Raw genomic sequence first — 27,907 nt, 5'->3', positions numbered from 1 at the left:
GGCCTGGTCTGTACTCTCCACAAAGGAACAGGGTCAGACCCCCACCTCAGACCAGCCCCAGGGCCAAGGCTGTAGCCTCGGCTCAGACTGGGAGGAGGTGTCTCTGCGTAACAGGACTGGCTGAGTCCTGAGGCCTGTCCTGTGTGCCATTTCTCAGCTTCTCTGTGGCTTTGCTAATTAAAGCCTTGCATGTCTGAACAAAACCAACAGGTTTTCTGCTCTTTACTAAATAAATATTCCCTTCACAGAAACCAGCCCGGGCATTGCTGCCCAAGCAGCAGGCAGGCGCCAGTGATGGGGTGAAGCACTCTCCCTTCAAGAGGAGTGCAGAAGGACCGCAGGCAAGCTGTCCCCAGACAGTAAGGCTTCAAGCTGTAAGTGTTCCTGCCTGCGCTCAACACGGCGAGTCCTGACAGCTGGGCCACATGCCTCCTTTCCCTTCTCATCACGATGAGGGTTTTCTGAGGCCCTGGCCACAGAGAGAGCCAGACTGGCAAAAGCCGCTGTGGAAACACCTCATCGCCCCATGACAAAGGTGGGCTCCTCCTCTTCCTCCTCCTCCTCTGTTCCAGATGCCTCTTCGGAACTGCTGGCCTGCTGCTCCTGGGCCTGACTGGGTCCTGTAACCACACAACATTCAGATCATAAACATACCGAACCACATGGAGAGTCAAGGGACTTTTCAAAAGGAGAAGCCGGGTGTGGTATTGCACACCTGTAATTCCAGCCCTCGGGAGACAGGAGTAGTAGGATCATAAAAGTCCAAGGTCATTGTCAGCAACACAGCAGATCAGAGGCCAGCCTGGGCTATATGACACCATGTCTCAAAGGAGAGCTGAGGGGATATGAGAAACCCTTTCTTCCTGAGCAGGACAGTCAGGAACCAGAGGTGGCCTTCAAGCCCACCAGAGCCCTACACCACTCTTAAAAAATGTTGTATCTATATTTCGTCCATGTACCTCATGTAATTTGAAGTAAAGACTGTCACACAAGTGACCTGCAGTCTCATGGGGTGCCTTGCCCTCATCAAAAGCTCTAACTACACACATGAGAACGAGGCACCTGCAAACCACGTACTAATTCTGTAAGGATCCCACCACATCACCACCTCAGATGGGTGACTTCCCCATCCAGGCCTTTCACCTGTCATCCTGGGCTACCAACCCTCCTGTCAAACTCTAAGGATCTCACTGAACTTGCAAAAGGTTTCAAAATTATGTAGAGACCCAGCAAAATAAACCCCAAGTAGCAGGAGGCTCTGCCCACACACATATGCCAGCCTGGCTCTTCCAAACACATTCCAGGAACCTCCATCCAGTGCACTCATATTAAGCTTGCAGCATGGTGTCACAGCTGCCATTGCCATGGTGTTGCTGATGAGCCCAGAGCACAGAGACAGCTTGTTCCCAGACCCTTCTCACCCATCGTATGGGAGCAGGGCAATGGGCGCAAGCTGGACGCTGGAGGGTGTAAGAGATCCCTGCTGCAGTGGCCAGGCTGACTCACAGCGACATGGGCTCTCAGGGCCAAGCTGAGCTGGCTCCTCCCTGCAAATAAGCAGAATCTACTCCGCCTGCCCCTTACAACATGCCCAGAGCTTCAGGGTGTCCAAGCCATAGCATAGCATTCTCTGCCCTCTCCAGGAATCCAACCTGGACCTTTAAGTTGTGCAAGCAAGCGTGTTAATCACTAAGCAATCTCTCCAACTCTAAGACGTTTTACAGTGAATTCTATTTGTTAGAGTTAGGGTCTCTCTCTAATCTGGGCTGACTTGGAACTCTGTAGCACAAAATGGTTTTGAAATCTCAGTGATCCTTCTACCTCAGGCTCCAGAGTGCTAGAATTAAAGGTGTGTACCACCATGCCCAGCTTGCTGTAAAAAATATAATTTTTGTTTATTTATTTGAGAGCGACAGAGAAGGGGGGGGACAGCATGGGCATACCAGGGCCTCCAGCCACTGTAAACGAACTCCAGACGCGTGCATCACCTTGTGCATCTGGCTTAAGTGGGTCCTGGGGAATCAAGCCTCAAACCAGGGTCCTTAGGCTTCACAGGCAAGCATTTAACCGCTAAGCCATCTCTCCAGCCCCTGTGATATATTTTAATGGTGGATTCACAATACTAAATATTGGACAAAGTCCATACAATTTGCCACACAGAATTAAACCTTAAGAATGGAAAATTTAAAGTGAAGTAGGCTGGGGATCCAAGATAGAATGCATAAGGTGACACATGAATCCGACTGTACTACATACCATCTGTGTGTGTGGAGGGGGAATGCAGATCCAGTCAGCTTTGGAAATGAGTAAGAACTGGCACAAGACACCGCATTCTGGTGGGCGGAGTCGTTTCCTCAGCATGGTTATTCTCACCACTGCCCACTTACACTGAGAGTGAACAGGTAAAGGAATGTGCAGAGGATGGACCCAGCTCAGTCAAGGCTACACTGAGGGGTTACAAGGAGGGACGAGGCTAGAACGACCCACAATCAGTACACACTCATGCTTAGCTTACTATGGACACATAGTACTGTAGGCACACACAGTCACGTGCTGTACAAATGCCATCAGCTGACGAACACAAGCGACAAGATAGTCCCACTAAACTCTACCACCTGCTGACAGCACAACCACCTTGGTCTGTGTGTAACTAGGTCCTAGCAACTATGCATTTCTCCACTGTTCAATGGTAAGTCTGTGTACTTCCCTGCTGTCAGCAAAAGAGCCTGAGAACAACCCCAGAAGAAAAGCACCCCCCACCCAGATCCTGCTAAGACTAGTCCAATAGAAAGAACCAGACTTCTGGGACAAACACATGGTTCAAGGCCCAGGGCAGGAAAATACTCAAGATGAGTCTGGAATAGCTTATCGCTCCAGAAAATACGGAAGTGCTAAAAACAGGAGGTGGGGGGAATGTAGAAGGCTGGGACTTTGTCAAAGGGACACAGACAAGAACAACTTCAGCAGCAAGATAAACAAAGCAATGCTGGATCATGCCCAGAAGTATAAACATCCACCAGCCTATCCTCACATAAAGAAATGATTAACTAATTGTGCGCGGAGGCGCACTCCTTCAATCCCAGCACTCCAGAGGCAGAAGTTGAAGATCACAGTGAGGTTGAGGCCATCCTGAGACTACTACACAGTGAATTCCAGATAACCCTGGGCTGAAGCGAGACCCTATCTCAAAAAACAAAACAAAACAAAAACAAACAAACAAAAAATGACAAGAGGGAGTTCAACTGGAGTGATGGCTTAGCAGTTGAGGCACTTGCCTGCAAAGCCCAGAGCCAGGTTCAACTCCCCAGTACACACGTAAGCCAGATGTACATGGTAGTGAATGTGTCTGGAGCTCTGCACAGTGGCAAAAGGACATGGCACAACCATTTTCTCTTTCTCAAATAAGTACATATTTAAAAAGAAAACAAAAGAGAGTAGATGTCTGTAGATCCCTTGCTATCAGAGAGGAGCCCTGCTGTTCCCTGCCAGGCATAGCTCCTTAGGTATGGACTGCACATGGTGATTTCTTCTGAACAGTAAATTATTTAGGAAAAGGGAAGTAAATGTACAGGAGAAACCTGATAAAAACTACCTCAACCTGTTGGCCAAGGTCAGATTCAACAGTTAAGCATAGATGTGGCTCAGCAATAGGGAACCTGCGTAGAGCCCCCCAGTGAGGGGTTGGGGGTGTGGCTCAGTGGTAGAACACCTGCCTAGAATCCTTTTACTAGAGACAGAGATTGGGGGGGGGGGAGAAAGAGAGAGAGAGAGACAGACAGACAGACACATAGAATGGGCGTGCCAGGGCCTCTAGCCACTGCAAATGAACTCCAGACGCATGTGCTACCATGTGCACCTGGCTTACATTGCACCTGGAGAACCTAACCGGGGTCCTTAGGCTTCGCAGGCAAGCACCTTAACCATTAAGCTATTTCTCCAGCCCTATTTTTTTTTGATTTTTAAAAAAAAATTTTTAAATTTATTTATTTATTTATTTGAGAGTGACAGACACAGAGAGAAAGACAGATAGAGGGAGAGAGAGGGAATGGGCGCGACAGGGCTTCCAGCCTCTGCAAACGAACTCCAGATGCGTGCGCCCCCTTGTGCATCTGGCTAACGTGGGACCTGGGGAACCGAGCCTCGAACTGGGGTCCTTAGGCTTCACAGGCAAGCGCTTAACCGCTAAGCCATCTCTCCAGCCCTTTTATGATATTTGTGAGGTAGGGTCTCACTCTAGCCTAGGCTGACCTGGAACTCATTCTGTAGTCCCAGCATGGCACAGGGTCTCGAACTCAGCCATCCTCCTACCTCTGCTTCCCAAGTCCTGGGATTAAAGTTGTGCTCCACTATGACTGACTTCTACTTATTTTTACTATTTTTTCATTTTCTTTTTTCTGTTGTTTTTGTTTTTCGAGGTAGGGTCTGCTCTAGCTTAGGCTGACCTGGAATTCACTATGTAGTCTCAGGGTGGCCTTGAACTTATGGCAATCCTCCTACCTCTGCCTCCCAAGTGCTGGGATTAAAGGTGTGCACCACCACATTTTTGAGGCAGTCTTACTGTAGCCCAGGCTGACCTAGAACTCTCACCATGCACTTCAGACTGACCTCAAACTCACAGTGATCCTCCTACCTAAGCTTCCACAGTGCTGGGATTAAAAGTGTACACCACTACACCCAAATGAAGTGTATTTAAAAGAAAGGTAGAAGGGCTGGAAAGATGGTTTAGTGGTTAAGGCACTTGCCTGCAAAACGTAAGGACACAGATTCTATTCCCCAGAACCCATGTAAGCCAGGTGCACATGGTGGCACATGTGTCTGGAGTTTGTCTGCAGTGGCTAGAGGTCCTGGCATGCCCATTCTCTCTCTCTTTTTGGTTTATTATTATTATTTTTTATATTTATTTGAGAGCAACAGACAGAGAGAGAGACAGATAGAAGGAGAGAGAGAGAATGGGCGCGCCAGGGCTTCCAGCCTCTGCAAACGAACTCCAGACGCGTGCGCCCCCTTGTGCATCTGGCTAACGTGGCACCTGGGGAACTGAGCCTCAAACCGGGATCCTTAGGCTTCACAGGCAAGCGCTTAACCGCTAAGCCATCTCTCCAGCCCAATTTGGTTTATTGAGGTAGGGTCTCACTCTAGCCCAGGCTGACCTGTAATTCAATATGTAGTCTCAGGGTGGCCTCATATTCATGGCAATCCTCTTACTTCTGACTCTGGAGTGCTGGGACTAAAGGCATACACCACCATGCCTGGCCATTCTCTCTCTTTAATAAATTTAGGAAAATAAATTATTTTAGGACTTCCAGTTAAGATGGTGGTATAGGAACCACACCAAAGCAGCCTAGGGGAGAAAAAGGGTGCGGGGGGCGGGGGGAGGAGACAAACAAGAAAATATACTCTTCTACTAAAAAGTGAAGGTGTATAAGAAGTAGGAGAGATCCAGAGCATCTCGAGCCCACAGAAGTAGCTCCAGCAATGGTGGAACCAGATCTACACAGCTGCCAGGCTTGGCCTGAGCCACAGGAAAAGCCAGGTGAGGGGATTCTCTACTCACACCAGCTTCCTTGCAAAGTAAAGAAACATGAAGGGAGGACAGCAGAGACCAATGGAGAGGCTCGTGAGAAAGAGGATTGTGAGGACCAGCAGGAGAACTTCAGCCACCGTCCATAGCCTCTCTACCCCCCACTGGCAGCGCAAGTGCCAGCAAGCACCAGAGACCTGGGGAAGGGAGCTCACCTACACAGCACCCAGCACAGGCGATCAGAGCAGCAGCCACCAACACAGCCAGCCTACCTGAGCCCACAGCACAGCAAAGAGGGACATAAGTGGGTGCACGGCATAGCTGAGACCAAAGCCATCACAAAAGATAACTGGGATTACACCAGATCAGTACCCGCCAAATAAGCCTGGTATATAGGCTTGAGTCAGAAGTGCTAACTGCACCCTCCATGTCAGGGAAATTATATGTTAAATCTGATAGATGGTTGGATTTGCTATTCTTCATATTTCCCAATATATAATTTGTTTGGGGGGCGTGGAGATAGAGAGAAAGGGCGCGCCAGGACCTCTAGCCACTGCCAACAACCTCCCGATGCATGTGCCCCCTTGTGCATCTGGCTTACATGGGTCCTGGGGAATTGAACCAGGGTCCTTAGGCTTCACAGGCAAGTGCCTTAACCACTAAGCCATTTCCCCAGGCCAAATTTGCTATTCTTAAATAAGCTATATTTTGGGCTTGTCATTTGTTGCTTCTTTTGTGTTTTTTTTTTTTTCCGAGGTAGGGTCTCACTCTGGCTCAGGCTGACCTGGAATTCACTATGTAGTCTCAGGGTGGCCTCGAACTCTCAATGATCCTCCCACCTCTGCCTCCCGAGTGCTGGGATTAAAGGCGTGCGCCACCACACCCGGCATTTGTTGCTTCTTGATTCATAGTGCCTTTGTCTCCTATTGTTTGTTGGGGAAGGGTCTCATTCAGTCATAAGCTGACCTTGGAACCCTCAACAGACCAAAACTCTCAGCCTCCCAGTTGACAGGATTAGGGGTGCAGGGGCAACACTCATCTTAAGAGACTCTGACGTGGTTAGAGGATGTCTGTCATAATACCTACTCTTGCATAAAATATTTTTAAAAAGAAAGGAAGGGCTAGAGAGATGGCTTAGCAGTTAAGGTGCTTGCCTGCCAAGTCTAAGGAATCATGTTTGACCCTGCAGGTCCCATGCAAGGCAGACGCACAGGGTGACATAGGCGTGTAAGGTGGCACATGCACACTAGGTGGTGCAGGTGTCTGGAGTCTGATTACAGTGGTTGAGGCCCTGGCGTCTCTTCTCTCTCTCTCTCTCATTAAAATAAGGGGGGGGGGGGCCTGGAAGGATGGCTTAGCAGTTAAGGTGTTTGCCTGCACAGCCAAATGACCCATGTTAGCCAGACGCACAATGGGGTGCTGCGAGCATCTGCACTTCGTCTGCAGTGGCTGGAGGCCCTGGTGCACCCATTCTCTCTCCCTCCTTCTCTGTCAAATAGATAAAAAATAAAATATCAAAAAGTTTTTTCAGGGCTGGAGAGATGGCTTAGCGGTTAAGCGCTTGCCTGTGAAGCCTAAGGACCCCGGTTCGAGGCTCGGTTCCCCAGGTCCCACGTTAGCCAGATGCACAAGGGGGCGCACGCGTCTGGAGTTCGTTTGCAGTGGCTGGAAGCCCTGGCGCGCCCATTCTCTCTCTCTCCCTCTACCTGTCTTTCTCTCTGTGTCTGTCGCTCTCAAATAAATAAATAAATAAATAATTTTTTAAAAAAAAAGTTTTTTCAATGTCAATTTATAATTTATAGTACAGCTATAAAATAGGTTTTCAAAAAAGGTAGAAATCTGGATATTGCTGTACAGGTTTGTAAGCCTAGAACTGGGAAGATACAGGCAGCAGTATCAGAAGTTCAAGATCATTCTTGGCTATACAACATGGTCAATGCCAGCCTGGGCTCCACGAGATCCTATCTCAGAAAAACCAGTCAGTCAACAAATGAATGAACGCACTCTGGAAGCTGAGCATAGGTGGACGGCAAGGCAGGACGACACTGTGGCACAGCAGGAGCTGTACCTTTTTTGGGGTGGGGTGGGAGACAAGGTCTGTCTGTGTTGGCCTCAATTCATGATCCTCCTGCCTCAATTCCAAGTGTTAGAAGTGCACCGTGTCCAGGCCAAGGCAAAGTAACATGCAAACCCAGTGCTGGCAATGGTGTGATCAAAGTGGACACTGTTGTTGGCTGTGCAAATGTACATGGGAGCAAAGCATGGTGGCGCAAGCCTTTGATCTCGGCACTCAGGAGGCAGAGGTAGGAGGACTGCCATGAGTTTAAGGTTACCCTGAGACGACAGAATGAATTCCAGGTCAGCCTGGCCTAGAGTGAGACCCTACCTCAAACAATAAAAACAAAAAGTACAGGGTTGGGCTGGAGAAATGGCTCAGCTGTTAAGGTGCCTACTGGCAAAGCCAAAGGTCCCAGGTTTGATTCCCCAGAGCCCACGGGAAGCCAGATGTACAAGGTGGTACAAGCATATGGAGTTTACCTCCAGTGCCTAGAGGTCCTGATGTGACTGTTTCTCTCTCCAATAAATAAGTAGATAAATAAAGAATATTTTAACCAGGCATGGTGGTGCACACCTTTAATCCCAGCAATTGGAAGGCTGAGGTAGGATGATCGCCATGAGTTTGAGGCCACCCTGAGACTCCATAGTAAATCAGGTCAGCCTGGGCCAGAGTGAGACCCTACCTCAAAAAAAAAAAAAAAAAAAAAAAAAGAGAATATTTTTTTAAATGTGCAGGGTTTGCCTGCTTAGCATTTTTGTCTTTATAAACTTACTAAAGGGGATTGGGATATATACTCCAAAACATGCCACCAAAAGCACTAACTTCTGGAAAAATAAGTTTGAGCTAATGAGCCTGTCTTACAATAAATAAATAAATAAATAACAAAAGTAAATAAATATTAAAACTTAAACAATCTCTATAAACAGCTGAGTGTAGGGGCTCATGTCTGTAGTCCCAGCCCTGCTAAGGGTTCAAGATCAGTGTGTATTACAGAACTGAGTTTCAGGTCAGCTTGGGGATGTGAGGGTGATCGAGCTGTGACATCTGTCATTCCACTGATCACCCCAGCATTGATTCAGCTGATCTAACTGGCTGGGCCGACGGCCCCTTCCTCCCTCACGGCTCCACGTGTGCCCTCCCTAAGCTGTGAACTGGGTTCAAGAACAGGAAGACTACTTTCTCTGAACGGAGGAGGATCAGTGCTTGGTCAAGGGTGTACAAGTTGCTGGGTTCCCCTGCTAGTACCTCCAAACAAGCTCTCTGGTCAGTGTGGGCAACAGAAAGACTCAGCCTCAAAAATAAACAAATAATAAATAAAACAAATAAGCTGCAAATGGTAACCACTTCTTTGGGTTACTAATTAATGATCATCCCTGAGTGTATGAAAATTATCATATATATATATGTACACACACACACACACATACATACATACACACTGTTTTGTCCTTTTGCTAAACCAAAAAAAACAAAAAAACAACAATGTGCAGGGTTGCCTCTGCAAAGTAAAGAACACACTTCAAGAGCCATTGGAAATTCATCTCGACTCACAGCACCAGACAGGGATGATGGAAGATAGGTACCAGAGAGTCACCAAAAATGTGTTCTATGGGAGACAGAAACTAGAGCCTAAATAACATCTGATAAATGGAAGGGGACTGGAGATGTTACAGCATGACAACTGCAGGCTACTGTGGGCCACTGAAAAGGTTATGATCTTACACAGATCAACAAAATGAGCCAGATGCAGTGTAATCCCAGCATGTGGGAGGTAGCGGCAGGAGGATCAGGGATTCAAGGTCATCATCATGAGACCCTGTTTCCAAAATTAAAAAAAAAAAAAGATAGAAAGACAATCTATCTAGATGGTATATATTTCAGAATATTTTTAATATTTTATTTGAGAAAGAGGGGGAGAGAGAATGGATGCACCAGGGCCTCCAGCTGCTGCAAATGAACTCCAGATGCATGTGCCACCTTGTGCATCTGGCTTACATGGGTACTGGGGAATTGAACCTGGGTCCTTAAACTTTGCAGGCAAGCACCTGAACTGCTAAGCCATTTCTCCAGCCCGATGTGCATGTGTATGCGTGTGTGTGTACACATACGTATACATCGACCTTAGACTCCCAATGCTGAGACTAAAGGAGTGTGACACCATGCCCAGCTCAGATATTTTGGTATGTGAGATTCTGACTTTGTTTGAGACAGGGTGTTGCTGTGCCTCCCAGGCTGGACTTAAGTACATGGATGTCCTTGTGCCTCAGTTTCCAGAGTTCCTGGGACCACAATACATCTCCAGGCAGCTCTGTGAGGGACTTCCAGGCAAGATGAATGTAGGGAGATCTTCCCCTGAGGGTAGCTTAATAGAAAGAGGTCCCAGGAAAAGCGCCATGCTACTTGACTGCCCACCTTTGCTTCTGCTGATTTACTCTGTTCCTGCCATCCTGCGCCACCATCAGGACCCAACTTCCACAGCTTTCCCGCGCAGGCTGAAGACAAGCAGCTCTCTGGAGTCTTCTGGACCTTCAGCACTAGATTGGGACTGCTGAGGTGTCTGTCGGTCCTTACAGACTCAGCAGCTATCAGAGTTCAGACAAATCACGAGACTCCTCAGCCTGTATCTTGTAAGTGTAAGCAACCTAATAAATGCCCTGTGCAGGAAGCACTCACTCTTGCCTGTTCTGTTCCTCTACAGAACCATGACTCATACACTGGGATTTCAGCTCCACATTCTGTTCTCTTTTTTGTCTCTCTAGTCCAGCCTGACCTGGAATTCATTATGTAGTCTCAGGGTGGCCTTGAACTCATAGTGATCCTCCTACCTCTGCCTCCTGAGTGCTGGGATTAAAGGAGTGCACCACCACACCTGGCTTTTTTCAAATACTTTATTTGTTTATTTATTTGATAGGGAGAGAGGAAGATACAGAGAGAGAATAACAATGGGTGTGCCAGGGCCACTAGCCACTACAAACAAACTCCAGATGCTTGTGAAACTTTGTAATTTGGTTTATGTGGGTACTGGGGAATTGAACCTGGATCCTTAGGCTTTGCAGTCAAGCACCTTAACCTCTAAGCTATATCTCCAGCTCCACATTCTTTATTTATTTGCAAGCAGAGAGAGGAGAGAGAGAGAGAGAGAGAGAGAGAGAAAATGGGTATTTCAGGGCTTCCAGCCGCTGCAAATACACTCCAGATGCATGTGCCACTTTGTGCATTAGCAAGTACTAGGGAATCAAACAGGGGCTGTTAGGCTTTGCAGGCAAGCACCTTGGCCAATGAGCAATCTCTCCAGTCCTCAATATTCTTTTCAATGATCTCCTTCTGTTACTCAAACCACCACTTACATATTACTTTAAAATTAGGGGTCTGAGACTTTATTCACAAATTATGAAGGAATAGGTGGGGGACCCTAGTACTATGAAACTGTAAGGTCATGGAAAAATACTGTGACACAAAGTCGTGTGATGAAATCTAAAGTGTATGTGGCTGTCTCTGCTTGCAAATAAATTATGGCTCAGAGGATAAAGGAGCTTGCTTGCAAAGTGATGGCCTGGGTTTGATGTCCCAGTAGCCATGTAAAACCAGACTGATTAAGTGGCACATGTGTCTAGAGTTCTTTTGCAGCAGCAGGAGGCCCTGACACACCAATACTGAGTCCCTCTTTTATTTTTCTCTCTCTCATAAACAAATGAATTTTTTAAAAATCCAAAACTGAGAATACATCTTTACTATCAAAAGACACAAAAGATAAGGAGTTTTCTGACATGTATGTTTAATACTTTGGGCTCTAAACTCAGTGGTTAATCCAAAACACAATAAGGAACTTCTGGACTTAAGAGTACCTCTCTTGGGCTAAAGAGATAGCTTAGCAGTTAAGGCACTTGCCTGAAAAGACAAAAGACACTGGTTTGAATCCCTAGTACTCATGTAAGCCAGATGCACAAGGTGGCCATGTGTCTGGAGTTCAGTTGCAGTGGCTGGAGCCCCAGCATGTCAATTCTCTTTCTATCTACCTCTTTTGCTCTCTCTCAAATAAATAAATAATTTTTTTTCAAGGTAGGGTCTCACTCTAGCTCAGGCTGACCTGGAATTCACTATGTAGTCTCAGGGTGGCCTTGAACTCACAGTGATCCTCCTACCTCTGCCCTACAAGTGCTGGGATTAAAGGTGTGCACCACCATGCAGGGCAAATATATTTTTTGGAAAAAAAAAGAAAGCATGCCTCTAGATTAGTATTCCTAAGGCAGAGGGAATTCTGCGCTCCTCTTCAATTACAGACATGGGGCAGTGCCAAGAGTCATCTTGGTACAATGACCTAAGGGAGTGAGTGTTACTGGAATCTAGCAGGCAGAGGTGCTGTTAAATAAACATCCACCATAAAAGTCTGAGTCAAAGCCTAATGCAGCCCAAGACATCAGCAGCACCAAGGCAGGAAATAGTTCTAGGAACCCTAGAAAGCCCCTGCAGGCACCCCGGCTTTCCTTGGTAGCAGCCTACACTAGGAGGAGCAACACTGGCATCAGAACGCATCGCTCCAGAGCTCAGGGATTCTGAAACATCCCAACTGGCTCACTGCCATGCACGTCGTCATTCACACACGAGTACCCCACTGCAGGGCAATATTAACTGAGTTACTAGACCAGTGCAGAGAACAGGCCCCCCCTTACTGCTGCTTAGCTTCACAACAACTAGGAATGGATCTTGTGCCAATCCAGGATTCTCATGGTGCAGAGGCCACCTTGTGGTACACGTGGGTATTACCATATTAATTCCCTCTCCCGCCTAGGGTTTCACTCTAGGCCAGGCTGACCTGGAACTCACTGTAGCCCCAGGCTGCTCTCACAGAGATCCTCCTACCTCTGCCTCTGGACTAACCTATATAGCCAGCTGACATTGGTTTCTTGTCTGAAAGGGTTTACAAGTTTCTAGGGCAGGATCCCCCTCCCTCCAATACAGTCTATCTTAATGATAAATTTAGAAAAATAAATCGTTCTGTAAGCTAAAAACCAAAAACAAAACTCTAATAGAAGCAGCCAGATGCTTGAGGTCAGAGTGGGCCAGGGTGAGAGCTGAGCCTAGAAATTTGGTCTGTAATGACTTCAAATGATCTGTCTGTGATGACACCCAGTGGGTGAGGTGGAGGAATGGCATTGGCCAGGTCTTGGCTGGGGACAGTTCCAGAGTTCCAGTGAGCAGGTGGACATCAGCTTAACTGGATGGCTCCAGTTGATGCTAAAAAGAACCAAGGGCTTCATGGAGCTGGGCAAGGGCCCCACCATATCTCTGCCCAGTCCTGGCTCAAAATTTTTACTAATAACAAAGATCTGTTTACCAAACCCGCCCATAAAATACAGAGGAAAACATGGAACATGGTAGCTTCCAGGAATCAACAGAACCAACACCATGATGAAGCACCAGAGAGCCAAATGCAAGTCCTATACTTGGGTTCACACCTCATCAGAGGGACTGGGTGAAATGGGGGAGCACACCATGCTGTCTCCCCCACGGAACACAGCTATGGACCTGCACGCAGGCTCTGGAGGCGGCAGATCAAGGAAGCAGCCAGCATGACAACACACACCGGTAGTGAGTTCCTGCTGTTACCTGCCGCCTGCCAGTGGCCCCAGCTGAGATTCAGAATAATCCAGACCCAAAGAACCTGGGGTGTCTCTCTCTTCTCCCTCCTCACACTCCAGCTCCCTGGGGCGGCAGTAGCGGTGATGGCAAGGGGGCTCGGAGGAGGGGAGCCTTTCTTCCTGGCCTGAGATGCCTCATTGCTTCTTCTGTCCTCACACCACCTGGCCCTCATGAGAGGGCAGTGAAAAGTATGCAGCAGAGGTAACTGAGAGACTAAGCTCTGTCTTTCTACACTGAGTCTGAAAGGGGGGAGTTCCAAAAACTAGAAAGCACAGTGGGGACCATGGAGGGGAGGAGAGAAAGACAAGTGAGGCGCTCGCCCAGTTGAACACCGACTTATCCTAACCAAACCAAACACACAGAACCTAACTCAAAAGAACTAACCTACACTGGCCACTGCGTGACACTCCTGGGTCACACCTGAGAGCAGAGCTCGGAAACTGATGCAGGCAGGACCAAAACTCACAGAAGGCAGGTTAGAAGCTGTGTTCTGAACACACTACACTAATGGCCCACCATATAAATGTCAACAAGACCCATGGCCTATTTAATATTTCATTTATCTCCAAGAAGAGAGAGCGTGTGCAAGAGAGACTAAGCATGGGTGCACCAGGGCCTCTTGCCACTAAAAATGAATTCTAGATGCATGGCTCCTTATACATCTGGCTTATGTGGGTACTGGCAAATTGAACCCAGGCTGTCAGGCTTTCCAAGCAAGTGTCTTTAACTGCTGAGCCACCTCTCCAGACCCCAGAGCCTATTTAAAAGTTCAGGACAGGGACTCTCAGTCTGCATGAGAAAGACAGCCAACAGACACAGAAGGCTGGACAAACCAGGCATCAGTGGGTGCTGAAATTGTTCTATGCCTTAAACATCTATTTAAACATCTTCCAGAAAGATGTGGGCACTCCTGAAATGAATGGGAAGATGGAAACTGTGCAGAGCCAGATGCAGTCATGTGCAGGGAGACTCCCAGTGTTCCAAGATGGGAGGCACAAACAGGAGAATCTCTAGGAGCTCATGGGCCAGCTAGCCTGGCTCATGCAGGGGTGAACATGAGACCCTGCCTCAAGCAAGGAGGAAGGCGAATGACACATTAAGTTGTCCTCTGACTTCTACATATGCACTGAGGGACACACATGCTGTGGCATGTGCATGCCTGTACTCACACCTGAACACCCACTTAAAAATAATAAAAAAGGAGCAGGGTGTGGTGGCACACGCCTTTAATCCCAGAACTTGGGAGGCAGAGGTAGGAGGATCACTATGAGTTCCAGGCTAACCTGAGACTACATAGTGAATTCCAGGTCAGCCTGGGCTAGAGTGAGACCCTACCTCGAAAAAGCAATAAAATAAAATAATGAAGTATCCAGGCATAGTAGCATACACCTTTAATCCCAGCACTTGGGAGGCAGAGGTAGGAGAATAACCATGAGTTTAAGGCCACTCTGAAACTACATAGTGAACTCTAGGTCAGCCAGCACTAGACCCTACCTTGGAAAACAACCCCTCCCCCCAAAATTAAAAAATATATATAAAAAGTAAAAATAAAACTGGAGGAGGAGCCGGGTGTGGTGGCAAATGCCTTTAATCCCTGCATTCGGGAGGCAGAGGTAGGAGGATTGCTGTGAGTTTGAGGCCACCCTGAGACTACATAGTTAATTCCAGGTCAGCCTGGGCCAGAGTGACACCCTACCTCAAAAACAAACAAACAAAAAAATAAATAAATAAATAAATAAAAAGAAAATAAAACTGGAGGAGGCAGACCAAGCTGAGAGCCTGCAGTTACTGTCCCTAAGTGACCTGTCTGGCAGCCCGCTGGAAATCTGTTCTTTTTGCATGCTTGTCTTGAGCTGACCTGACAGCGCTCCTGCAGTGTGAAGCAATCAGTAGCAGCAGTTTGCAGGCAGCTGCCTGAGGCAGCAGTAACAGCTGAAGCAAGCAAGAAACTGACCAAACGGCTTGGTGAGAAAGTCACAGGGATAACTGAGGGCCACAAGCACTCTCAGGGCTGTGCCCATGCCCAAGAAAGACCTGCCAAATGCCATCTTCTCATCGCTGCTGCCTTTGAGGTTCTATACAGACAGGACAGGAAGGCAAACTGCCAGCTGCCTGCCAGGGCATCGATGACTGACTGGTTCAACCCAGGTGAGGTGGCACATGTCTGTGATACTAGCACTCGGCTTGAAGCAGGAGGATGAGTATTCTAGGCTAGCCTGGGCTACACAGAGAATGTCTAAAAAAAAAAAAAAACCCACAAAGACTTATAGGTTCAAGACATTAAGGGAACCTCAGATGTCTCTGGTTGATCACTCCCCAGCTAAGCGAGCTAACTTCGCAGAGAGGGCTTTATGGAAATTAGTTGAGGAAAGCCACTGACACATACAGCAACAACCAGTGGCAAAAATAAAGTCCTCAGGAAGGAGAGCCCAGTTACTCAGTGCAGAGGTGGGGAGGGAAGGGCAAGGAGGCACTTTAGTGCCTCAGCTGCTAAAGGCACGTGCCTGCAAAGCCTAATGGCCTGCGTTTGATTCCCCAGTCCCCATGTAAAGTCAGGTGCACAAAGTGGCACATGTGTCTGCAGTTCATTTGCAGTGGCTGGAGGCCCTGATGTGCCCATACTCTCTGTCTGTCTGTCTCTCTCATCCTTCTCTCAAATAAATGAATAAAAATATCTTAAAAATTACTCACAGCCGAAAGCCAGGCGTGGTGGCACATGCCTTTAATCCCATCACTCAGGAGGCAGAGGTAGGAGGATCACCGCGAGTTCAAGGCCACCCTGAGACTCCAGGTCAGCTTGGGCTAGAGTGAAACCCTACCTTAAAAAAATAAAAATAAAAAATTACTCATAGCCAAGCTGTTCATCAGAACAACAGATTAGCTCTTATGCCCAATACTTCTTAGATGATAAAGAAAATGAAAGAGTGGGTGGTGTGGATGCAGGACGGGACCTAAAGTAAAAGACATTTTAGCAGTTTATAATAAATTCTTCGGTTAAGGGGCGAGGACTACCCTGAAATCATGTAAAGTGTGAGGAAGGTGGCTCTGGAAAGAGCCAATCATGTTTAATATGTAAATAAAAGGTGGCTTTACCTTACACCAAGAATGACCCTGTCTATGCTAGAAGCAAGCCAGTTATCAAACAGCCACCAATTCAGTAAGGCAGCAAACAGTTGCCATTTTTTGGTCTCTTGGTATCCTTGGACCTTTCCAGCTTGAGTCCCTTTCTTATTCTCAGCTTTTGGGATCCCATGATGGGAACCCGGCGTTGAGATGAGTTGAAGGTGGGCAAGACAGACAGCACTGTGGGAGGAGTGCTGACCAAAGTCCTGCCCCCTTCCTCAGGAATGTAGCCGGAGCCTGGAGATGGGCTGTAAGCAGTTTAGCTAAGTCACGATCTTCTAGCCTGATGGCAGCAGAGGAAGGCAGAGGCCTGGGACACAAAGCACACCTACTGGGAACCTGGGGAAGCATTTACTCTCCAGTAAGAACCAGACAGAGGGCCCAAGAGATGGCTCAGTGATTAAGGCGCTTGCCTGCAAAGCCTAACAACCCAAGTTTGACTCCCCAGAACCCATATAAAGCCAAATACACAAAATGACACATGTGTCTGGAGTTTGCTTGCAGCAGCTAGAGCCCCTGACAAGTTCATTCTCTTCCTTTCTTTCGGCCTGAAAATAAAACACTTTTTAAAAGGCCAGTCATAGTGGCACATGCCTTTAATTCCAGCACTCAAGAAGCAGAGGCAAGAGGCCAACAGAGTCTGAGGTCACCCCGAGACTACTTAGTGAATTCCAGGTCAGCCTTGGCCCAAGTGAAACCCTACCTCAAACTGTAGGGATGCTGGGTTTGACACCTGTGAGCTGCTAATCTCAACAGGATGTCATTTACCACCAGATTTCTCATCACATAAAAGGAACAACCTCCCTTTCCTAAGCACAATTCCCTTTTTCCTATAAATAAAAACATCCTTAACTGACTTGGCAAGCAACTCAATCAAAACCAGAGAGTTGGTCGTGGTGGCTCATTCCTGTAATCCTAGCATTTGGAAGGTAGAGCAAGGAAGATCAGGAATTCAAGATCATTCTTACCTACACAGAAGGTTCCAAGTCAGCCCGGGCAAAAAAAGTTCGTCTCAAAAAAATAAAACCAGGGCTGGAGAGATGGCTTAGCGGTTAAGCGCTTGCCTATGAAGCCTAAGGACCCCAGTTTGAGGCTCGATTCCCCAGGACCCACGTTAGCCAGATGCACAAGTGGGCGCACACGTCTGCAGTTCATTTGCAGTGGCTGGAGGCCCTGGAGCTCCCATTCTCTCTCTATCTGCCTCTTTCTCTGTCTGTTGTTCTCAAATAAATAAATAAATAAAATCTTTATAAAAAAATAAAACCACCACTGGGCGTGGTGGCGCACGCCTTTAATCCCAGCACTTGGGAAGCAGAGGTAGGAGGATCACTGTGAGTTCGAGGCCACCCTGAGACTATATAGTGAATTCCAGGTCAGCCTAAGCTAGAGCGAGACCCTACCTCAAAAAACACAAACAAACAAAAAAAAAAAAAAAAGAAAGAAAGAAAAGAAAAGAAAAGAAAAGAAAAGAAAAGAAAAGAAAAGAAAAGAAAAGAAAAGAAAAGAAAAGCCACCACCACCAAAAAAGGAGATACAGGGAGACTTTCACTAGGGGTCAGGGCAGGCCCTCGACCTGTCGCCATGCACTGAGGGCGGCGAGATGCAGCTGGAGAGCAGCTGCAGGCACCGCAGGAGCCTGAGGAACGAGCCCGTGTGAGGACAGGAGGCATCAGTCACGCACCAGCCTGCTGGCAGGGAGGCCTGTTCTGACTCCATGTGAGCCAGGAGCTTTCTTTTCTGCTTAACTCAGTCTGACTTGGGGCCAATGTGGTTGGCACTGAAAGAAAGAAAGGCTACAGCCAAGAAAAGTAACACCACCCACCTTCTTTTTGTTTCTTCTGCTCAAGTTTCATCTTCTTTGCCAATAACTTCTTCTCTTTTAACTTCTGGCTATAAATGCAAAACACACACACATTGATTTTTTTTTTTTATTTTAACAGACAGTGTAGAAAACAAGCAACTACTTGTATAATCTTCAAAATCTTTATAATAACAATATTTGACAGAAATAAAATAAGTACTTTCTCACGATTCTCCCATTCCACCATTATCAGCTGTTTTCATTAGGAGTCAATATCAAACCCTGGAGTAAGCTAGGAGTGGTAGCTCATACCTGTACTTCTGGCACTCAGGAAGATCAAAAGTCAAGACCAGGGCTGGAGAGATGGCTTAGCAGTTAAACACTTGCTTGTGAAGCCTAAGGACCCCGGTTCAAGGCTCAATTCCCCTGGACCCAAATTAGCCAGATGCACAAGGGTGCGCACGTGTCTGGAGTTTGTTTGCAGTGGCTGGAGGCCCTGGCGTGCCCATTCTCTCTCTATCTGCCTCTTTCTCTCTCTGCCACTTTCAAATTAAAAAAAAAAAAAAAATTAAAAATAGTCAAGACCAGCCTGACCTAAACAGTGGGAACTTGTCTCAAAAATAAGTCAGCGGCAGGAGACAGAGGAGATGGCTGAGCAGTTACAGATACTTGCTTTGCAAAGCCTGCTGGCCCAGGTTCACTCCTAGTACCCACAAAGAGGCACACGCACCTGGAACTGGTTTGCAGCAACAAGAGGCCCTAGTATATCCATAGTTTCTTTTTCTCCTTCCAAATAAATAAGCAATTTATCAAATGTATGTTATATTTATTATATAATAATATATAACAATTTAATATGCTCAATATTTATTTAATTATTTGTAAGCAAAAAGAGAGACCATGAATGAATGAGAATGGGCATGCCACAATCTCTAGCCACTGCAAACAAACTCCAGATGCATGCGCTACTTTGGACTTACATGGATGCTGGAGAATCAAACCCGGGTTGTTAGGCTTTGTAGTCAAGTGCCTTTACTGCTAAGCCTTCTCTCCAGCCTTAAAAGTATTAAAAAAAAATTTTTGTTGTTCATTTTTATTTATTTATTTGAGAACGACAGACAGAGACAGAAAGAGGCAGATAGACAGACAGAATGGGCGCGCCAGGGCCTCCAGCCACTGCAAACAAACTCCAGACACATGTGCCCCCTTGTGCATCTGGCTAATGTGGGTCCTGGGGTCCTTAGGCTTCACAGGCAAGCATTTAACTGCTAAGCCATCTCTCCAGGCCCATATGTGTGTGTGTGTGTGTGTGTGTGTGTGTGTGTGTGTGTGTGTGTGTGTGTGTATTTTTTTTTAGGGCTGGAGAGATGGCTTAGTGGTTAAGGCACTTGCCTGCAAAGCCAAAGAACCGAGGTTTGATTCCCCAGGACCCACGTTAGCCAGATGCACAAGGGGCACACACGTCTGGAGTTCATTTGCAGTGGCTAGAGGCCCTGGCACACCCATTCTCATACTCTCTCCCCCTCTTTCTCTGTCAAACAAATAAATAAAATAATAAAATATTTAAAATTTTTTAAAATCCTGTAAGAGACCAAACTACAGGTTTGATTCCCCAGGACCCACGTTAGCCAGATGCACAAGGGGGCACACACGTCTGGAGTTCATTTGCAGTGGCTAGAGGCCCTGGCACACCCATTCTCATACTCTCTCCCCCTCTTTCTCTGTCAAACAAATAAATAAAATAATAAAATATTTAAAATTTTTTAAAATCCTGTAAGAGACCAAACAAAATTCTGGGGGTTGGAGAGATGAGTTAGCAGTTAAGGCGCTTGCCTGCAAAGCCTAAGGACCCATGTTCGATTCCCAGTACTCAAATAAGACAGATGCACAGGTGGCGCCTGTGTCTGGAGTTCATTTCTAGTGGTTAGAGGCCCCAGCATGGCCATTCTAGCTACCTCTTTCTTTCTCTCTATCAAATATTTTGGAGAGTCTTGAGGTGATTAAAGAAGATGAGAAATAGTAAACATGTATTTTCACTCTAAGATACCAAGGGACTGTTCTTAGAATCTTCCTCAGCTCTCTAGAAGTTGAGGGTTCATTTAAACACATGTCCACACATACACATGAGCACACATGCACATATGTACAGCCTGACAAACATGTAGTCAGTTACCTGAGGAGGTAACAAACTCGAATCTAAACAACAAGATGGAAAACCAGGCGTGGTGATGCACACCTTTAATCCCAGCACTTGGGAGGCAGGGGTAGGAGGATTGCTATGATTTCAAGGCCACCCCAAGACTACATAATAAGTTCAAGGTCAGCCTGGGCTACAGTGAGATCCTACCTTGAAAAACCAAAACATAAAAACCAAAATGAAGCTGGATGTGGTGGTGTACACCTTTAATCCCAGCCCTCAGGAGGCCAATGGAGGAGGATTACTGTGAATCTGAGGCCAGCCTGAGACTACATCATGAATTCCAGGCCAGCCTGGGCTACAGCAAGATCCTACCTTGAAACAAGATGTAGGGATGGGAAGATGGCCCAGCAGCTAAAGGTACTAGCTTGCAAGTCCTATGGCCCAGGTTTAATTTCCCAGTACCCACATAAAGCCAGACACAAAGCAGCACATGCATCTGGAGTTCATTTATGGCGGCAAAAGGTCCTGGTGCCTCCATAGTCTTCCTCTTTCTTTCTCTTTCAAATAAATAAATAAAAACAAAACAGGATAGACTAAGAATGGTGGTGCACACTTACAATTATATGCACCTATAATTATAGTACTTGTGAGGCCGAGGCAGGAGAAAAAAAAAACAACAACAAGCTAGGGAGATGGCTCAGCAGTTAAAAGCAGATGCTTGCAAAGCCTGTGGGCCTGGGTTCAATTCCCTAGTACCTATGTAAACCCAGATACACAAAGTGGTGTGAGTCTGGACTTTGTAATGGCAAGAGGTCCCAGTAAGCTCATGCTTGTTCTTTATTCTGTCTCTTGTAAATAAATAAACAAACAACAAGCTACATGGGGAATTTTGCCATTAAAACTTTAATAAAGGGCTTAGCAGTCAAGCGCTTGCCTGTGAAGCCTAAGGACCCCAGTTTGAGGCTCGATTCCCCAGGACCCACGTCAGCCAGATGCACAACGGGGTGCACGCATCTGGAGTTCGTTTGCAGTGGCTGGAGGCCCTGGCGCACCCATTCTCTGTTTCTCTGCCTCTTCCTCTCTCTGTCTGTCACTCTCAAATAAATTAAAAAATATATATATTAAAAAAAAAAAACTTTAATAAATCCAATGTTAGCTGGGCATGGTGGGGCACGCCTTTAATCCCCACACTGGGGAAACAGAGGTAGGAAGACTGTCATGAGATCGAGGCTACCCTGAGACTACACTGTGTATTCCAGATCGGCCTGGGCTAGAGGGAAACCCTACCTCAACTAAACAAACAAAAACCACACACACAAACAATAAGAAAAAAAATCCAATGTTAAAATTGAGAAATGAGGCTGAGGCACAAGGATCTAGAGTTCAAGGCCAGCTTGGGCTCTACAGTAAGACCCTGTCTCAAATAGCCAGTTAAAACAAAATGATGCAAAAATGAAGGGGACACAGAAATCCATGTGGTCACCCCAGTCCTGATTCAGTCTTGGGGAACTCTGTCAGGAGCTGAGGGACAAGGGGCTCGCTCTCTTCCCAGGCGCTGGAAGCAAGGCCGTCTCTGTACCCGGCTGCTCTACCTCAGTGCTCTCCAACCCACGCCTACAGGTTACACAAGTGAGCTTCTGGCTGTGCTTTGACACATCTTACCATATGGCCCAGATTGCTCTCAGACTCAGAAAATCCTCCTGCCTTGGCCTACCAAGTAGCAGGGGCCACAGGTGTGCACCATCTGGTTGCTAGTGAACTCGTATTTCCTTTGGGTGCTGAGGAACGGAGCAGGCCTTCCACTGAGCTAATTGCCCAACCCTTGACTACAAGCTCCTTATCAACTTTCCCACCTCCCGGCTGTCACATTCATGACAGGATGCTGCGCCGATGCTCTCACCGCTTTTTCCGGCGCTTTGCCGTCTGCTCCTCTGCAGCAACTCTATTCTTTTCCAGTCTCTTCTGAAACTCTGCATCCAATTTTTGCTGGAAACGAGAGAACATGAAAATCACTTAGTGGGCCAGGCGTGGTGGCATACACCTTTAATCCCAGCACTCGGGAGGCAGAGGCAGGAGGATCACTGTGAGTTCGAGGCCGCCCTGAGACTACCTAGTGAATTCCAGGTCAGCCTGGGCCACAGTGAGACCCTACCTCGAAAAACCAAAGGGCTTCACTCTAGCCCAGACTGACCTGGAATTCACTAGGTAGTCTCAGGGCGGCCTCGAACTCACAGTGATCCTCCTGCCTCTGCCTCCCGAGTGCTGGGATTAAAGGTGTATGCCACTATGCTTGGGTTTTTTTTTTTTTTTTTTTTGGTTTTTTGAGGTAGGGTCTCTCTGTAGTCCAGGCTGACCTGGAATTCACTACATAGTCTCAGGGTGGCCTGAAACTCACAGAGATCATCCTACCTCTGCCTCCCAAGAGCTGGAATTAAAGGCGTGCACCACCATGCCCAGCTTATGCCTGGCTTTTTTTCCAAAAGCAAAATTTCCAAAGCATTTTTTTAAATTTATTTTTGTTTATTTATTTGAGAGGAACAGAGAGAGAAAGAGACAGATAGAGAATGGGTGTGCCAGGGCCTCCAGCCACTGCAAACGAACTCCAGATGCATGTGCCCCCTTGTGCATCTGGTTTATGTGAGACCTGGGAAATCAAGCCTTGAACCAGGGTCCTTGACTTCACAGGCAAACACTTAGCCACTAAGCCATCTCTCCAGCCCTCCAAAGGAATTCTTAAGCTTTAAAAATAATTATCTGCTGCCAGGTGTGGTGGCTTATACCTTTAATCCCAGCAATCCTGAAACAGGAGTACTGTCTTTGAGTTTGAGGCCAGCCTGGGCTATACAGTGAGTTTCAGATCAGCCTGGACTAGAGTAAGACCTTACCTTGAAATAAAAAAATAATAATTATCTGCCACCTATCGTGAAGAAATGTCAGTTCCACAGCTAGAGAGCTCCGATCCCCGAGGAAGCAGATATGCTGAACACACCCCACTCTACAACCCCCCCCCCCCGACAGACCTGTATTCAGGCAACACCCCAGTGGTGTGGAAGACTCAGCTGGCTATACCACAGTGTGGCAAATAGTCTAAAGGGGAGAAGGGCGCTCTGTGGCACCCTCCCACACACATGGAAGACTCCAGCATCTTCTGGTGAGAGCAGTCTGACTCAGAACCACTGGGCCCAGCTTTCCATGCAGACGGCAGAAGGCAGACCTCAGACAAGCCCCCACTCACTGACCTTCTCAGCCATGGCGTCCATGTAGTCCTGCCGCTGGTACTCCCTCCGCCGCAGGTGCCTGTAGACGTGGAACTCTCCGCTGCCAGCCCCGGCACTGGAACCTACAGCCACAACAGTCCAGAGTTCTAGATGAAACCAAGTTACTAGGCCTGCAGACACTGGAGAGTGTTTGCTGACATGCACAAGACCCTAAGTTCAATCTCCAGGACCACACAAGGGGAGAGGAAGGGAGAGAAGGAATCCAGTTACTAACACAAACTAAAAAATTAAGAGACAAGAACTATAAGAATAGAAGGGGCTATGCTTGTATTCTGCAAGGGCATGCCTGGCATTTGGTAGGTATTACTAAGTGATGCTAATAATAGAGAAAGAAATCCCTGGTGCTTTGCAAACCATAAGCAATCATACCTTCTCAAATATAAGAACAACATACTTGTTTTTTCCTATCGCTTTAAAATAATGTTCAATATTATTTTATTTATTTACTTTTTATTTATTTGAGAGAGAGAGAGAGAGAGAGAGGGAGGGAGGGAGGGAGGGGGGAGGGGGGAGAGAATGGGCACGGCAAGGCCTCCAGCCACGGCAAACAAACTCCAGATGCATGAACCCCTTGTGCATCTGCCTAATGTGGGTCCTGGAGAGTCGAACCAGGATCCTTTGGCTTTGCAGACAAACACCTTAACTGCTAAGCCATCTCTCCAGCCCTTTGTGTGTGTGTGTGTGTGTGTGTGTGTGTGTGTGTGTGTGTGTGGCTTTTTTAAGGTAGGGTCTTGCTCTAGCCCAGGCTGACCTGGAATTCACTATGCTGTCTCAGGGTGGCCTCGAACTCACGGCGATCCTCCCTACCACTGCCTCCAAAGTGTTGGGATTAAAGGCGTGCGCTACCATGCCCAGCTTAGCCCTCTTTTTTTATATATATATATATATATAATATATATATATATATATATTTTTTTTTTTTTTCTTTCTTTTGAGAAACAGAAAGAGACAGATAGAGAATGGGAATGCCAGGGTCTCTAGCTATTGCAAATGAATTCCAGGCACATGTGCCACCTTGTGTATCTGGCTTATGTGGGTACTGGAGAAACAAACTTGGGTCCTTAGGCTTCACAGGCAAGCACCTTAACCACTAAGCCACCTCTCCAGTCCTCAATCATTTTTTTCTGTCAAAGATTTAGTTAGAACACTTCATGAATTTGTATGTCATCCTTGTGCAGAAGCCAGGCTAATCTTCTCTATACTGTTCCAATTTTAGTGTATGTGCCACTGAAGCAAGCACTAACTTTATTTTTATTTATTTAAGGGAGAGAGAGAGGGGGGGGGAGGAGAGGGAGGGAGAGAAAGAGGCAAATAAGAGAGATAATAGGTGTGCCAGGCCTTCTAACTCCAGATACATGCATCACCTTGTGCATCTGGCTTTACATGGGTGCTGGAGAATCAAACTGGGATCCTTTGGTTTTGCAGGCAAGCGCCTTCACTGCTAGGCCATCTCTCCAGGCCCCTTTAACTTTCTTGTCGTTGTTTTGTTTTGTTTTTCGAGGTAGGGTCTCACTCTAACTCAGGCTGACCAGGAATTCACTATGGAGTCTCAGGGTGATCCCAGCGACCCTCCTACCTCTGCCTCCCGAGTGCTGGGATTAAAGGTGTGTGCCACCACACCTGGCTCCCTTTAACTATTTTTATTGACATGTGGGGGCATGGGGAGGTGCCAGGGCCTCTTACCACTGCAAATGATTGCCAGACATATGCACCACTCCACTTTTTGCATATGGCTTTACATGGGTACTGGGGAATCAAACCCAGTCCAAGCAAAGATCTTTAGCTGTTAAGTCATCTATCTCCCCAGCCCTGTATCTCCCTTTAAACATTATAATCACAGGAAAGAACGTAAGAGCCAATGGAAGGAAGGGTAGGACTCCTTACAATGTGCTCCTCCAGACACAAAATGGCCTGGATATCCATGACCTCACAGTGCCTGACACTACCTACACAAGACCATCATAACAGGAAGAAAAGACCATGACAACAAAGATTGGCCCGGGGCTGGAGAGATGGCTTAACAGTTAAACACTTGCCTGTGAAGCCTAAGGACCCTGGTTCAAGGCTCGACTCCCCAGGACCCACGTTAGCCAGATGCAAAAGGGGGCACACACGTCTGGAGTTCGTTTGCCGTGGCTGGAGGCCCTGGTGTACCCATTCTCTCTCTGTCTGCCTCTTTCTCTGTCACTCTTAAATAAATAAATTAAGAAAAAACAAAAAAAATTTTTTTAAAAAAGATTAGCCGGGCAGAGGCAGAAGTAGGAGGAATCACCGTGAGTTTGAGGCCACCCTGAGACTCCATAGTGAATTCCAGGTCAGCCTGGGCTAGAGTGAGACCCTACCTCGAAAAACCACAAATAAATAAATAAATAAATAAATAAATAAAAATAAAAGACTGATTGAGAGGGGGAGAGGATATAATGGAGAGTGGAGTTTCAAAGGAAAGTGGGGGAGGGAGGGATTACCATGGGATATTGTTTACAATTATGGAAGTTGTCAATAAAAAACAAAAAAAAATTATAGCCACACCTACAGACAAGAGACATTACCCATGACGTCTCGGACAAATTCTGGAGGAGGTCGAGGTGCCCATTCGTTCATTTTTTCTGGAATTGGAACTGCTTTGTCCTGTAATAGTGAAACATGAAGACATTTGTAAATATAAAACTGACGATGAACTGACATTTCTTACAACCAACACAAGTGAGGTGGGCTGCATTACTTCTCAAGTTTGGAGCTGAATCAATGTTCTTCCTCCGTCCTGACTCTCCTTAATTGTACATGCTCCGAGGGATGGAGAGATGGCTCAGCGGTCAAGGCATCTGCCTGCGAAGCCAAAGGACCCAGGTTCGATTCCCCAGGACCCACGTAAAGTCAGATGCACAAGGGGGCGCATGCGTCTGGAGTTCGTTTGCAGTGGCTGGAGACCCTGGCGAGCCCATTCTCTGCCTCGCTCTCTCTCTCTCTCTGCCCCTTCCTCTGGCTCCGTGATAAAAGCGCCTGACTAGCATGTGTGAGCTCAGGTTCGAGCCCCAGCCTATCCTCGCGCAGACTGAGTTCTAAGCCACAGCCCAGCCGGCCGGGGGCGGAGGTGCCGGCTCACCGGGTTCTTCATGAGCCGCTCCAGCTTCAGCTTCTGCTCCTCCGCCGCATTCTTGGGGATGACGAGGGTCTGAGGCTCTTTCTTGGGCCTGGGCGGTCGCACGGACGAGGCTGCGGGGCTCGCCATGGCCGTCTTTCCTCTCTCTTCAGCGGGCGGCGGCAGCGTCGGCGGCGGCGCGCCTGGTGACGTCAGAGCCGCGCGCCGGCCTGCGCAGGCGCACTCCGGGAACTGGCGGGGACGTGGGCGGAGTCAACTCCGAAAGCCGCTTGAGGACCGTGGACAGGAGGTGGGAGGTGGATGGTGGATGGAAGCGGCTGTGGTTCAGTTTGATCAAAGATACTTAATTTCACTTCCTGTTTCTGAACAGATCTAGTAGAGCTCGAAGTCCACGTCCTTGTGGGGAGAGGTGACCTGTCATGGCCAAGGGGCCTTGGATCTTGGCTGTCACTCTCATTCTCTGCTCTCTTATAAAGGCTTTGTCTAGAGGAGGTGTTTTTTTTTTTGTTTGTTTGTTTGTTTTTAATATTTTTATTTTTATTTATTTATTTGAGACAGAAGAAGAGAGAATGGGCGCGCCAGGGCTTCCAACCACTGCAAACGAACTTCAGACGCATGCGCCCCCTTGTGCCTCTGGTTTAAGTGGGTCCTGGGGAATTGAACCAAGGTCCTTTGGCTTTGCAGTCAAACGCCTTAAACGGCAAGCCATCTCTCCAGCCCAGGGGAGGTGTTGTTTTTTTTTTTTTAAATATTTAGTTTATTTGAGAGAGAGAGAAGCAGATAGAGAGAGAATGGGGGTGCCAGGGCCTGTAGCCTCTACAAGTGAACTACAGACACATGCGCCACAGTGTGCATCTGATTTTACGCGGGTACTGGGGATTTGAACCTGGGCCCTTTGGCTTCTCAAGCAACCAAGCACTTTAGCCTCTAACCCGTCTCTCCATCCTGAGTTTGGTTTTAATTTGTAGCTCAGGCTAGCTTTGAACTCTTATCAGTCCTCCTGCCTCAGTCCTGGGAATGCTGGGATAAGAGCTATGTACCTCCATGCCAGGTTTGCCCCTCCATTTCAGCCAACCTACTGGTTATAGAAAGAGAGCACACAAATATTCCATTGAATTCCCTGGGGGATATCTTCTGTGTCCTTGGAATTACAGGGCCGCCACTCAAAACTAAGTGGATGAGTTTTTCCTGTGGAGTGCTGAGATTAAAGGTGTGAGCCACCACACCAACCTCCCTGTTTGTTTA

At 47.3% G+C, this 27,907-nt stretch overlaps 1 protein-coding gene and 1 non-coding gene across 2 annotated transcripts; both read right to left on the bottom strand.

The window, feature by feature from the left end:
- Positions 1 to 192: 192 nt before the first annotated feature.
- Positions 193 to 26,823, bottom strand: Prkrip1 (PRKR interacting protein 1). Its single transcript, XM_045144432.1, has 6 exons — positions 26,666 to 26,823; positions 26,112 to 26,190; positions 23,524 to 23,624; positions 22,185 to 22,270; positions 18,166 to 18,233; positions 193 to 620 (listed from the first exon to the last, which is right to left on the bottom strand). The coding sequence occupies exons 1-6, from the start codon at positions 26,789 to 26,791 to the stop codon at positions 517 to 519; spliced, it is 564 nt and encodes a 187-aa protein (XP_045000367.1). The 5' UTR covers positions 26,792 to 26,823; the 3' UTR covers positions 193 to 516.
- Positions 24,696 to 24,802, bottom strand: LOC123459031. The gene has a single exon (XR_006635961.1). It is a non-coding gene; the product is annotated as a U6 spliceosomal RNA (small nuclear RNA).
- Positions 26,824 to 27,907: the final 1,084 nt, after the last annotated feature.

The sequence above is a fragment of the Jaculus jaculus genome, chromosome 2 (assembly GCF_020740685.1).
Source record: "Jaculus jaculus isolate mJacJac1 chromosome 2, mJacJac1.mat.Y.cur, whole genome shotgun sequence".
NCBI lineage: Eukaryota > Metazoa > Chordata > Mammalia > Rodentia > Dipodidae > Jaculus > Jaculus jaculus.
The sequence above is the reverse complement of the archived record's forward strand: the minus strand, read 5'-3'. Positions and strand labels throughout refer to the sequence as shown.

Excerpts from the sequence above, each read along its gene's own strand:
- Prkrip1 (XM_045144432.1), bottom strand. The coding sequence starts at position 26,791 with ATGGCGAGCCCCGCAGCCTCGTCCGTGCGACCGCCCAGGCCCAAGAAA. Across the intron at positions 23,625-26,111 it reads ATTTGTCCGAGACGTCATGG|GTTCCAGTGCCGGGGCTGGC; the intron begins GTAATGTCTCTT and ends TTGTGGCTGTAG. Across the intron at positions 621-18,165 it reads GCAGAAGAAACAAAAAGAAG|GACCCAGTCAGGCCCAGGAG; the intron begins GTGGGTGGTGTT and ends GTGTGGTTACAG.